This window comes from Taudactylus pleione, unplaced genomic scaffold (assembly GCF_031769625.1).
Source record: "Taudactylus pleione unplaced genomic scaffold, aTauple2 ptg001496l, whole genome shotgun sequence".
NCBI classification, from domain to species: domain Eukaryota; kingdom Metazoa; phylum Chordata; class Amphibia; order Anura; family Myobatrachidae; genus Taudactylus; species Taudactylus pleione.
This window is the reverse complement of record NW_028285894.1, coordinates 31,811-45,526: the sequence shown is the minus strand read 5'-3', so window position 1 is coordinate 45,526 and position 13,716 is coordinate 31,811. Positions and strand designations below refer to the sequence as shown.

The 13,716-nt window shown below is 42.9% G+C and overlaps 1 protein-coding gene across 1 annotated transcript in view; it reads left to right on the top strand.

Annotated features, from left to right (window-relative positions):
• The window catches only part of LOC148442472 (solute carrier family 2, facilitated glucose transporter member 4-like), a 261,582-nt gene extending 256,087 nt beyond the window's left edge, over window positions 1-5,495 (top strand). Inside the window, exons 6-7 of the mRNA XM_088463908.1 lie at window positions 4,582-4,744; window positions 5,302-5,495. Coding sequence (XP_088320034.1) covers window positions 4,582-4,744; window positions 5,302-5,495 — 357 coding nt within the window. The remainder of the gene's footprint in view (window positions 1-4,581; window positions 4,745-5,301) is intronic.
• The last annotated feature ends 8,221 nt before the right edge of the window (window positions 5,496-13,716 follow it).

Sequence of the window (13,716 nt, the reverse complement as noted above, 5' to 3'; positions counted from 1 at the left end):
TCCAGCACCATCATGTCTCCTGACTCCCTATTACACCTCCAGCCCCATCATGTCTCCTGACTCCCTATTACACCTCCAGCCCCATCATGTCTCCTGACTCCCTATTACATCTCAAGCCCCATCATGTGTCCTGACTCCCTATTACACCTCCAGCCCCATCATGTCGCCTGACTCCCTATTACATCTCCAGCCTCATCATGTCTCCTGACTCTCTATTACATCTCCAGCCCCATCATGTCTACTGACTCTCCATTACACCTCCAGCCTCATCATGTCTACTGACTCTCTATTAGACCTCGAGCCTCATCATGCCTCCTGCCTCTCTATTACACCTCCAGCCTCATCATGTCTCCTAACTCTCTATTACACTTCCAGCCTCATCATATCTACTGACTCTCTATTACACCTCCAGCCTCATCATGTCTCCTGACTTCCTATTACTCCTCCAGCCCCATCATGTCTCCTGACTCCCTATTACATCTCCAGCCCCATCATGTGTCCTGACTCCCTATTACACCTCCAGCCCCATCATGTCTACTGACTCTCCATTACACCTCCAATCGCATAATGTCTTCTGACTCTCTATTACAACTCCAGCCCCATCATGTCTCCTGACTCCCTATTACTCCTCCAGCCCCATCATGTCTCCTGACTCCCTATTACATCTCCAGACCCATCATGTCTACTGACTTTCTGTTAGACCTCTAGCCTCATCATGTCTCCGGACTCTCTAATACACCTCCAGCCTCATCAAGTCTCCTGACCCTCTATTAAACCTCCAACCTCATCATGTCTCCTGACTCCCTATTACACCTCCTGCTCCATCATATCTCCTGACTCGCTATTACACCTCCAGCCCCATCATATCTCCTGACTCCCTATTACATCTCCAGCCCCATTATGTCTCCTGACTCTCTATTACACCTCCAGCCTCATCATGTCTACTGACTCTCTATTAGACCTCCAGCCTCATCATGCCTCCTGCCTCTCTATTACACCTCCAGCCTCATCATGTCTTCTGACTCTCAATTACAACTCCAGCCCCATCATGTCTCCTGACTCCCTATTACTCCTCCAACCCCATCAGGTCTTCTGACTCCCTATTACATCTCCAGACCCATCATGTCTACTGACTCTCTATTACACCTCTAGCCTCATCATGTCTCCTGACTCTCTATTACACCTCCAGCCTCATCATGTCTCCTGATTCTCTATTACACCCCCAGCCCCATCATATCTCCTGATTCCCTATTACACCTCCAGCCCCATCATGTCTCCTGACTCCCTATTACATGTCCAGCCCCATCATGTCTACTGACTCTCTATTACACCTCCAGCCTCATCATGTCTCCTGTCTCTCTATTTGACCTCCAGCCTCATCATGTCTCCTGATTCCCTATTACACCTCCAGCCCCATCATGTCTCCTGACTCCCTATTACACGTCCAGCCCCATCATGTCTACTGACTCTATTACACCTCCAGCCTCATCAAGTCTACTGACTCTCTATTACACTTCCAGCCTCATCATGTCTCCTGACTCTCTATTACACCTCCAGCCCCATCATGTCTCCGGACTCTCTATTACACCTCCAGCCTCATCATGTCTCTTGACTCCCTATTACACCTCCAGCCTCATCATGTCTCCTGACTCCCTATTACACCTACAGCCCCATCATGTCTCCTGACTCCCTATTACACCTCCAGCCCCATCATGTCTCCTGACTCCCTATTACACCTACAGCCCCATCATGTCTCCTGACTCCCTATTACACCTCCAGCCCCATCATGTCTCCTGACTCCCTATTACACCTCCAGCCCCATCATGTCTCCTGACTCCCTATTACACCTCCAGCCCCATCATGTCTCCTGACTCCCTATTACACCTCCAGCCCCATCATGTCTCCTGACTCTCTATTACACCTCCAGCCTCATCATGTCTCCTGACTCCTTATTACACCTCCAGCCCCATCATGTCTCCTGACTCCCTATTACACCTCCAGCCCCATCATGTCTCCTGACTCCCTATTACACCTCCAGCCCCATCATGTCTCCTGACTCCCTATTACGCCTCCAGCCCCATCATGTCTCCTGACTCTCTATTACACCTCCAGCCTCATCATGTCTCCTGACTCCTGTTGCAAAACCAGCAAAAAAATCTAACTTTGGTTGGCACTGGTCAGACTCTATATATAAATATGTAAAATAGCTGCACACACCTAACGGTCTGTGAGGAACCTACAGTAGGGTAGTCTCAGACAAGCACTAGAAGAATGTTGGTGTTGCGCTTATAAAGAACAAATTGAAATATTAAATGAATGAATAACTGGGGATGGCAGAAAATAGAGTCAAGACACTAAATATATGATTAAGAAATATCTCTGTATATATTATTTAGCAATAGCAACAATACCACAATAACAAATATTTAAAAATACTTCTCTAAAATAATTCTATACAGACTAGTCTGAGTAATATGTAGAAAAAGCAACAGGTGCTATATTCCTATTACTTATATAAAAAAGATCCCTGCTGGGAATCGCATAGACTTTTAACACATATGAAAAACGTCCAAAAACACAGTGATCTCACCAGACCATAAAAATAATAATCCATCATCTCCGACCTCCAGGTCTTTGCGCAGGATAAATATATAATTGAAGTCCAACGTATGAAGCGAGGTGAGGCTTCCGGTGTAAACACCTCTAGGACATATAGCAATTTAGCGCTTGCTGGTCTTTGTGGGATTGTCGAATGGGCTGCTAATGTGGTGCTCACAATTTGGAACTGATGACACACTGAGCCGCAGCCCCAACAGGTTGGGAGGCTATAATAGAGTCAGCTTGTGACCGCCTTCACCTGTCCCCCTGTTAATCCAAGTCCAGCGTCACCAAGCCGAGTGTGGTGATTGTATTGCAGCCGGCTCTCAAATAATCGGAAATTCGGTTGTTTAAAGTAAAGTCCGGTGAACAAGGAATACAAAGTAGCAGCTTGTAGCAATATGTAGCAGTTAATGATGATCCACTGACACATTTCCCTTACAGTCCAGGAAGCTTTATCAAAGAGTGACTCTTTGATAAAGCTTCCTGGACCGGAAGCAAAACGCGTCAGAGGATCATTACTTACTGCAGGTAGGAGAAAGAAGATGGGATAGAAGAGATGATAGACATCTGGGAGAGAGAAGATTGGGACAGGAAATATAATAACCATAGAGAAGATAAAAAAATGGAACAAGAGACAATAAACATCCAGGAGCATGAAGACAGAACAGGAGTGATGATAGACCTCTTCTATCCCATTTTCTCTCTCATGACTCCCTATTACCTATCCTGTCCCTTCTTCTTTCTCCTGATTCCATATTACCGTTCCTGTCCCATCTTCTCTTCTGGATGACTATAGTCTCTCCTGTACCTGTCTTCTCTCTCTTGGATGTCTATTATCTATCCTGTCCCGTCCTCTCTTTCATGAATGGTTATCGTCTTTCCTGTACCATCTTCTCTCTCTCTCATGTTTATCATCTCTCCTGTCTCGTCTTCTATCTTCTGGATGTCTATCGTTTCTTCTGACATATTGTCTCTCACTTGGAAGTCTATCATCTCTTCTATCCTGTCTTTTATCTCCTGGATGTCTATCATCTCTCCTGTCATGCCTCCCCAATCTGGATATCTATTATCTGTCCTGTCCTCTCTCTTCTGAAAGTCGATCATCTCTGCTGTCCCTACTTCTCTCTCCTGGACATCTATCGTCTCTAATGTCACATCTGCTCTCTTCTGGATGTCTATAATCTGTCCTGTCCTCTCTCTCCTGAAAGTCTATCATCTTTGCTTTTCCATCTTCTCTCTCCTGGACGGCTATCATCTCTAATGTCACATCTGCTCTCTTCTGGATGTCTATAATCTGTCCTGTCCTCTCTCTTTCCTGAAAGCTGTCCCATCTTCTTTTTTGTAATGTTTATCATCTCTCCTGTCTCAACTTCTGTCTTCTGGATGTCTATAATCTGTCCTGTCCTCTCTCTCCTGAAAGTCTATCATCTCTGCTTTTCCATCTTCTCTCTCCTGGACGTCTATCATCTCTCCTGCCATGTCTTCTCTCTTCTGGATGTCTATAATCTGTCCTGTCCTCTCTCTCTCTAATGTTTATCATCTCTCCCATCTCGTCTTCTATCTTCTGGATGTCTATCGTCTCTTCTGACACATTGTATCTCTCTTGGAAGTCTATCATCTCTCCTGTCCCGTCTTCTCTCTTCTGGATGTCTATAATCTGTCCTGTCCTCTCTCTCCTGAAAGTCTATCATCTCTCCTGTCCCATCTTCTCTCTCCTGGACAACTATCATCTGTCCTATCCCATCTTCTCTCTCCTGGTTGTGTATATTCTGTCATGTCCTGTCGTCTCTCTTTCCAGAAAGCTTATCATCTCTCCTGTCCCATCTTCTCTCTCCTAGACAACTATCATCTCTTCTGTCCCATCTTCTCTCTAAGGGACGTCTATCATCTCTTCTTTCTTTCTGATTCTGTTTTCCCGTCCACTCTCACTGATGTCCACTGTGACCTTATTTTCCTTCTCACTTTATTCTCCCATTTCAGGTGTTGGGTCTGGACTTGTTCCTGGGCACTGACAATCGGTGGCCTGCTCTATTTTGGTTGACACTGTGCCCAGCTGCACTTCAGTCCATTTTACTACCCTTCTGTCCAGAGAGTCCTCGTTTTCTGTACATTGTGTGTGAGCAGGAGGGACAGGCTCGGATCAGTAAGTGCCCCTTATTATATAGAGTATATATAAAATTTCTGCTATATGCACTTGTGTTGTGGTCACCTGTATTAGGGAACCACAGATACAGATGATAGGATATTGGTTACATGATTGGTCAACTACAGGTGGAAAATTTGTTTAAATATCTAAGGGGTCTCTTTATGTACAAGATGCACTAACAGAACATCTGTATCGCTGCTGACCCCGGTAATATGCATTTCAGTAGCACCGCAATCTGTGGTTCTGCGATTGTTATCTCTGTCACTGACGGAAAGTGTCATTGTGGAAAGTGTGGAAAGAAAAAGCAAACACCACAGTTCCAGCGCTATAATCTAGAGGATACTTATGATAATTAATAGGAGCTGCGTCTTGCAGTGTCCAATAGTTCAAGGGTTTGTCCTTCTCTCAACAGGCAAAAATTCCATATAAAAGAGAAAAGTGCATATAGTGCAATACCATTTAATCACATAAAAACAAGAAATGACATAAAAGAACACAGTGTCTAACTGATGATTAATGTTAACATAGAAATAATATGTATATGACCATATTAGGGATCCCCAAACGGCTGGAGGACGATCATAGAAGAAAGCTGGCAGTAATCTGGTCTTTTTCATGCATATCAAATGCTGTAGTCCTGCGTAAATGCCAGGAAATGATTCACACCAGTGTCCTTTGTAGGTCCGTAACGTGTCGTCAGGTTGGGTCCATAAACAAGCAAAACCAACGCGTTTCAACCCGTATCTAGGGTCTTTTTCAAGGTTACAGTCAGAATGATCCTAGTGTCTGTCTCAGTCCATTAAATACCTAGTCCAATCTAGATACACCGGACGCAGCAGGTCCCTAGACAAAGAAAACTACAAATCCCATGACCCTTTGCTGCGGCCGGCCATTCTCCTATTGCAGAGAACACGCATGTGACTCCTCCAATTCTGCTCAGCATATACATTGGAATAGCTCGTCTCCATACGGCGTCACTTCCGGTGTATAACCATAGCAACCTGACGCATTTACGGAGCAAGAGAAAACACAACTACATATCCCATAACTCTTTGCTGCGTCCGGCCAATCTCCTATTACAGAGAACGGGCACGTGACTCCTCCGATTCTGCTCAGCTTATGCATTGGAATGGCTCGTTTTCACACGGTATCACTTCCAGTATGTAACTATAGCAACCGGACGCATTTGCAGAGTAAAACAAGATCGTTATTATAGTCGTTCCATGATGTTGTTTATACTGTGCCAGCGGATAAGAGATAATTAACAAGAAAAATGCTGTATGCTTGACGATCATTTTTCTATAATCAATAAAAGACAACAATAAATATCACATATAAAAATAGACAAATCAGCAATAATTCAAAATTCTATAAAAACATTATTAAAGTGCAAAGTGCAAAAATAGTATTCAAGATAAATGAAGGAGAATATAGGAAAAGAACTAAAAAGGACATCAATCAAATTACAAAAACCATTTTATTTCAAAATCGAGGTTTCATCCTCCTGGTTTTAAAGTGCCCAATTCATAGATCTTTTTCATCTCAGCCTTAGCCAGTTGTTTGGGTAAGTCCTTTTGTCTCCAATTCCCTTTAACCCACATCAATCCTATAAACCTTCTTATAGCTAATGGTGAACAATTATGACATTGTTTGAAGTGGCTGGACATTGCATGCGTTTCTAGACCTTTTCTTATATTATGCAGATGTTCTCCTATTCGTGTCTTTAAAGGTCTAGAGGTACGTCCAATATAGTACAGGCCACATTCGCACTCAATAGCATATACTGCTAGTGTTGCAGGTTACAAATTCTTTAATTGAATGTATTTTGCCATTAATATCTACTTGTGTGGTTTTTGCTGTGCCGTTACTTTTTATATGTCGGCACGCAATGCACACTCCACATCTGTAAAAGCCTTTAGATCTTACAGTCGGCATAGCTTTTAATTTTTGTAACGCACTATTAACTAATGTTGAACTCAGAGAAGGTGCTTTTCTGTAGATACATTTCGGTTTTACAGGTATTAAAGAGCCAATAATAGGATCTTTCTGTAAAATGTTCCAGTGTTTTTTCAAGATTTTCTCAATATTCCTATGTTGGCAACTATACGTGGTGAAGAAGGCCGAATCCTTCGGACTATATTCTCCATTTGTACACCTTTCATATTCTCCTCCAAAAGTTTCTCTCTGGGGATATTGTCCACCTCCCTAATCACCTTCTCCAACAGTTCAGATCCAACAGTTCAGATCCAAAGCCACTAGATAAAAATTTTGTTTTAAATTTCTGTGACTGTATTTTGTAGTTGTCATTCTTACTACAATTACATTTAAGACGTCTAACCTGGCTACCTGGAATAGCGCTCAACCAGTTATAATGATGGCAACTGTCAATCTGAATTTATGTTTGAGAATCAGCGGGTTTAGTAAAATTCATAGTATTTAAAACTCCTCCTTCAATAAATAAAGTTATATCTAAAAAATTCACTGTGCACTCACTTGATGTAAAAGTGAAATCAATATTAAAAGGATTATCATTTAAATATTTTGAAAAATCATTAGAAGGTCCAAACTTCCTTTCCAAAAGAATAAAACGTCATCTATATACCTGGACCAGGACACCAGATTCGCTCCATAGGGATTATTGTTCCAGATTTTTTCTTTCTCCCATTGTCCCATAAAAATATTTGCGTAACTTGGAGCGAACCTGGTGCCCATGGCAGTCCCAACTTTCTGGATATAAAAGGTGTCATTGAAATTAAAATAGTTATTAGTCAAAATAAAAAGTCCCCCCTTCTATAATAAAATCTTGCAGTTCCTGTTTTAAAGTGCTTAATTTTAGAAATTCTGTAACTGCGTTTATACTATCCTGATGATTTATAATGGTGTACAGGGATCGAACGTCCGCTGTTACCATAAGTAATCCTTCTTCCCATTGAATTGTTTTCAGCATATTTAGGAGATCTTTCATGTCCTTCAAGTGGGATTTATTAGTAGTGACTAGAGGCTGTAGGTAAAAGTCAATGAACTCGGACAAATTGGCTGTCACCCAGTTTATCCCAGACATGATTGGTCTCCCCGGCAGATTCAAAGGGTCCTTGTGGATCTTGGGAAGTATATACAATACTGGAATTGTCGGTTCCATCATAAGGAGAAACTTATATTAATTTTCTGCCAAAATCTCAGAGCTTTTATATTTATTTAACATTGTTTGGAGTTTTTTAGGATTCCCTCTGTGGGGTCTGTTTTTAATTTCTGATATGTGTTATCGTCATTTAGTTGCTTATAAACTTCTTTTTCATACGATATTCTATCCTGAATGACAATCCCGCCACCCTTGTCGGTGGGTTTTATTACAATATCTGTCATTCCTTTCAATTCTTTTAACGCCATTCTTTCTTTAAAGGTTAAAATATATTTGGATATTTTCGTATCCATTTTTTGCATGTCCTCGTAGACCATGGCAGAAAAGGTATCTATAAAATTTCCTTTTACATGGGAAGGATGAAAAATAGATTTTGGTCTAAAAGGGGTACCACTGCTAATTACAGGTTCGACCTCTGTTCAATCTGATTCTCTGCTTAAGAAAAACTTGTTAATAGATAACTTTCTAATGTATTTTTCTAAATCTACAAAGGTGGAAAATTTGTTTAGACCTATAGCTGGTGCATATTTCTGACCCTTCTCCAACACTGTGGTTTGTTCTTTAGAAAGGATATTTTTACTCAACTTAAATATTTTAACTTTTTGTAGTTGAGTAGATTTCACACTTGTATTAGTCTTGTCTTTCTTTTTTCTATTTCTTAGTAAGACTTTCCTTTCCATCCTATGTTTAATCTTACCTCCCCTATGCCCTCTCTTAGTTTTTTTGTTTGTTATCTTTGGGGTGGGAAACATCTCCCTATGGATAAAAAAGGCGATGAGATGTCCAGATTTTGCAATGGTTGAAATCTATTGTAGCTGGAAGTAGTTGGCGAATCTCTATCTAATCCTCTGTCATTGCATTTTTCTTGATATCTATTCATTCTCTGGGGGGGCTTATAGATGTGTCTCCCATTACTTCTCCACTCATCGTGATTTTTAAAGGGAGGTATATAGGGGGCATCCTGAGGTCTCTCCATTCTATTTCTTATTTCTAGGGAACTGTTACCTTTTTCTAATTGACGAAATGAGGATCTATCTATTTTCTCCTCTTTGTCCTCTGGCTCTTAGGGTAGAAAGGGGGTGGAGGGAGGTTTATAGATGGGGGGGGCTAATCTTCCTTTATATTCAATCATCTCTATTTCATTTTTGTTGGTTTCCATTATTAGTTGGGTTTTATCTCTATTAAATTTCTTTACCTCACGGTCTATTAATATTCTTTCATTTCTTTTCAGACTGTATTCTACGCGTTTCTCAAGATCTTTATATTCCTGAGTCTCAGAAAAAAGAGCGATTACCTCCTTATAGGAATCAATTTCTTTTTCTAATTCTGAAAGATCTTTCATTAATAATAAGGTTCATTAAATTGAAAGAGCAATCCTTTAGCATGTTATCCCATCTAGGTTAAAAATCCTCACTCGAATCAGAAAAGGATGCAGCTTTGTGTATAACTAACCCTTCAGTATTAATTGGTGTGAGACACATTTTTCTAGTGTTATTGTCTCTCTTTTATCAGGACATTTTCTATCTCCCGCATTGTATCTTCCAAATTCTCAGCTACTAAAATCACAGTCTCCTTGTCCTCCTTAAAGGCATTCTCAGCACTAGCTTCATGTCTGTGATCTCTGCGTCTAAACATAACAGCAGCGCCCTTCAATTCCTTATAGGGAGGGAAATAGGGGACACAACAGAAGATTGAAAGGAAAAGAGGTGAGTGCGCAAATAAGCAGCTGGTACAAATGGCGTCCACATGTCACATTTACACTAGCGGCTTATTTGCGCATTCACCTCTTTTCCTTTAAATCTCATTGTGGAAAGTACCTGTTAGGTGTAAGAGTACTGCGGTCCCTATGACTACGTAGTGTTAGGTGTAAGAGTACTGCGGTCCCTATGACTACGTAGTGTTAGGTGTGAGAGTACCGCAGTCCCTATGACTACGTAGTGTTAGGTGTGAGAGTACCGCAGTCCCTATGACTACGTAGTGTTAGGTGTGAGAATACCGCAGTCCCTATGACTACGTAGTGTTAGGTGTAAGAGTACTGCAGTCCCTATGACTACGTAGTGTTAGGTGTGAGAGTACTGCAGTCCCTATGACTACGTAGTGTTAGGTGTGAGAGTACTGCAGTCCTTATGACTACGTAGTGTTAGGTGTGAGAGTACTGCAGTCCCTATGACTACGTAGTGTTAGGTGTAAGAGTACTGCAGTCCCTATGACTACGTAGTGTTAGGTGTGAGAGTACTGCAGTCCCTATGACTACGTAGTGTTAGGTGTGAGAGTACAGCAGTCCCTATGACTACGTAGTGTTAGGTGTGAGAGTACTGCAGTCCCTATGACTTTTTAGTGTTAGGTGTGAGAGTACTGCAGTCCCTATGACTACGTAGTGTTAGGTGTGAGAGTACTGCAGTCCCTATGACTACGTAGTGTTAGGTGTAAGAGTACTGCAGTCCCTATGACTACGTAGTGTTAGGTGTGAGAATACTGCAGTCCCTATGACTACGTAGTGTTAGGTGTGAGAATACTGCAGTCCCTATGACTACGTAGTGTTAGGTGTGAGAGTACTGCAGTCCCTATGACTACGTAGTGTTAGGTGTGAGAATACTGCAGTCCCTGTGACTACGTAGTGTTAGGTGTGAGAGTACTGCAGTCCCTATGACTACGTAGTGTTAGGTGTGAGAGTACTGCAGTCCCTATGACTACGTAGTGTTAGGTGTGAGAGTACTGCAGTCCCTATGACTACGTAGTGTTAGGTGTGAGAGTACTGCAGTCCCTATGACTACGTAGTGTTAGGTGTAAGAGTACTGCAGTCCCTATGACTACGTAGTGTTAGGTGTAAGAGTACTGCAGTCCCTATGACTACGTAGTGTTAGGTGTGAGAGTACTGCAGTCCCTATGACTACGTAGTGTTAGGTGTAAGAGTACTGCAGTCCCTATGACTACGTAGTGTTAGGTGTGAGAGTACTGCGGTCCCTATGACTACGTAGTGTTAGGTGTGAGAGTACTGCAGTCCCTATGACTACGTAGTGTTAGGTGTGAGAATACTGCAGTCCCTATGACTACGTAGTGTTAGGTGTGAGAGTACTGCAGTCCCTATGACTACGTAGTGTTAGGTGTGAGAGTACTGCAGTCCCTATGACTACGTAGTGTTAGGTGTGAGAGTACTGCAGTCCCTATGACTACGTAGTGTTAGGTGTGAGAGTACTGCAGTCCCTATGACTACGTAGTGTTAGGTGTGAGAATACTGCAGTCCCTATGACTACGTAGTGTTAGGTGTGAGAGTACTGCAGTCCCTATGACTACGTAGTGTTAGGTGTGAGAGTACTGCAGTCCCTATGACTACATAGTGTTAGGTGTGAGAGTACTGCAGTCCCTATGACTACGTAGTGTTAGGTGTGAGAATACTGCAGTCCCTATGACTACGTAGTGTTAGGTGTGAGAGTACTGCAGTCCCTATGACTACGTAGTGTTAGGTGTGAGAGTACTGCAGTCCCTATGACTACGTAGTGTTAGGTGTGAGAGTACTGCAGTCCCTATGACTACGTAGTGTTAGGTGTGAGAGTACTGCAGTCCCTATGACTACGTAGTGTTAGGTGTGAGAGTACTGCAGTCCCTATGACTACGTAGTGTTAGGTGTGAGAGTACTGCAGTCCCTATGACTACGTAGTGTTAGGTGTGAGAATACTGCAGACCCTATGACTACGTAGTGTTAGGTGTAAGAGTACTGCGGTCCCTATGACTACGTAGTGTTAGGTGTGAGAGTACTGCAGTCCCTATGACTACGTAGTGTTAGGTGTGAGAGTACTGCAGTCCCTATGACTACGTAGTGTTAGGTGTGAGAGTACTGCAGTCCCTATGACTACGTAGTGTTAGGTGTGAGAGTACTGCAGTCCCTATGACTACGTAGTGTTAGGTGTGAGAGTACTGCAGTCCCTATGACTACGTAGTGTTAGGTGTAAGAGTACTGCAGTCCCTATGACTACGTAGTGTTAGGTGTGAGAATACTGCAGTCCCTATGACTACGTAGTGTTAGGTGTGAGAATACTGCAGTCCCTATGACTACGTAGTGTTAGGTGTGAGAGTACTGCAGTCCCTATGACTACGTAGTGTTAGGTGTGAGAGTACTGCAGTCCCTTTGACTATGTAGTGTTAGGTGTGAGAGTACTGCAGTCCCTATGACTACGTAGTGTTAGGTGTGAGAGTACTGCAGTCCCTATGACTACGTAGTGTTAGGTGTGAGAGTACTGCAGTCCCTATGACTACGTAGTGTTAGGTGTGAGAGTACTGCAGTCCCTATGACTACGTAGTGTTAGGTGTGAGAGTACTGCAGTCCCTATGACTACGTAGTGTTAGGTGTGAGAGTACTGCAGTCCCTATGAGTACGTAGTGTTAGGTGTAAGAGTACTGCAGTCCCTATGACTACGTAGTGTTAGGTGTGAGAATACTGCAGTCCCTATGACTACGTAGTGTTAGGTGTAAGAGTACTGCAGTCCCTATGACTACGTAGTGTTAGGTGTGAGAATACTGCAGTCCCTATGACTACGTAGTGTTAGGTGTGAGAGTACTGCGGTCCCTATGACTACGTAGTGTTAGGTGTGAGAGTACTGCAGTCCCTATGACTACGTAGTGTTAGGTGTGAGAGTACTGCAGTCCCTATGACTACGTAGTGTTAGGTGTGAGAGTACTGCAGTCCCTATGACTACGTAGTGTTAGGTGTGAGAGTACTGCAGTCCCTATGACTACGTAGTGTTAGTTGTGAGAGTACTGCAGTCCCTATGACTACGTAGTGTTAGGTGTGAGAGTACTGCAGTCCCTATGACTACGTAGTGATAGGTGTGAGAATACTGCAGTCCCTATGACTACGTAGTGTTAGGTGTGAGAATACTGCAGTCCCTATGACTACGTAGTGGTAGTGTTAGGTGTGAGTGTACTGCAGTCCCTATGACTACGTAGTGTTAGGTGTGAGAGTACTGCAGTCCCTATGACTATGCAGTGTTAGGTGTGAGAGTACTGCAGTCCCTATGACTACGTAGTGTTAGGTGTGAGAGTACTGCAGTCCCTATGACTACGTAGTGTTAGGTGTGAGAGTACTGCAGTCCCTATGACTACGTAGGGTTAGGTGTGAGAGTACTGCAGTCCCTATGACTACGTAGTGTTAGGTGTGAGAGTACTGCGGTCCCTATGACTACGTAGTGTTAGGTGTGAGAGTACTGCGGTCACTATGACTACGTAGTGTTAGGTGTGAGAGTACTGCGGTCCCTATGACTACGTAGTGTTAGGTGTGAGAGTACTGCGGTCCCTATGACTACGTAGTGTTAGGTGTGAGAGTACTGCAGTCCCTATGACTACGTAGTGTTAGGTGTGAGAGTACTGCAGTCCCTATGACTACGTAGTGTTAGGTGTGAGAGTACTGCAGTCCCTATGACTACGTAGTGTTAGGTGTGAGAGTACTGCAGTCCCTATGACTACGTAGTGTTAGGTGTGAGTGTACTGCAGTCCCTATGACTACGTAGTGTTAGGTGTGAGAGTACTGCAGTCCCTATGACTACGTAGTGTTAGGTGAGTCATGTTAGGTGTGAGAGTACTGCAGTCCCTATGACTACGTAGTGTTAGGTGTGAGAGTACTGCAGTCCCTATGACTACGTAGTGTTAGGTGTGAGAGTACTGCAGTCCCTATGACTACGTAGTGTTAGGTGTGAGAGTACTGCAGTCCCTATGACTACGTAGTGTTAGGTGTAAGAGTACTGCGGTCCCTATGACTACGTAGTGTTAGGTGTGAGAGTACTGCGGTCCCTATGACTACGTAGTGTTAGGTGTGAGAGTACTGCGGTCCCTATGA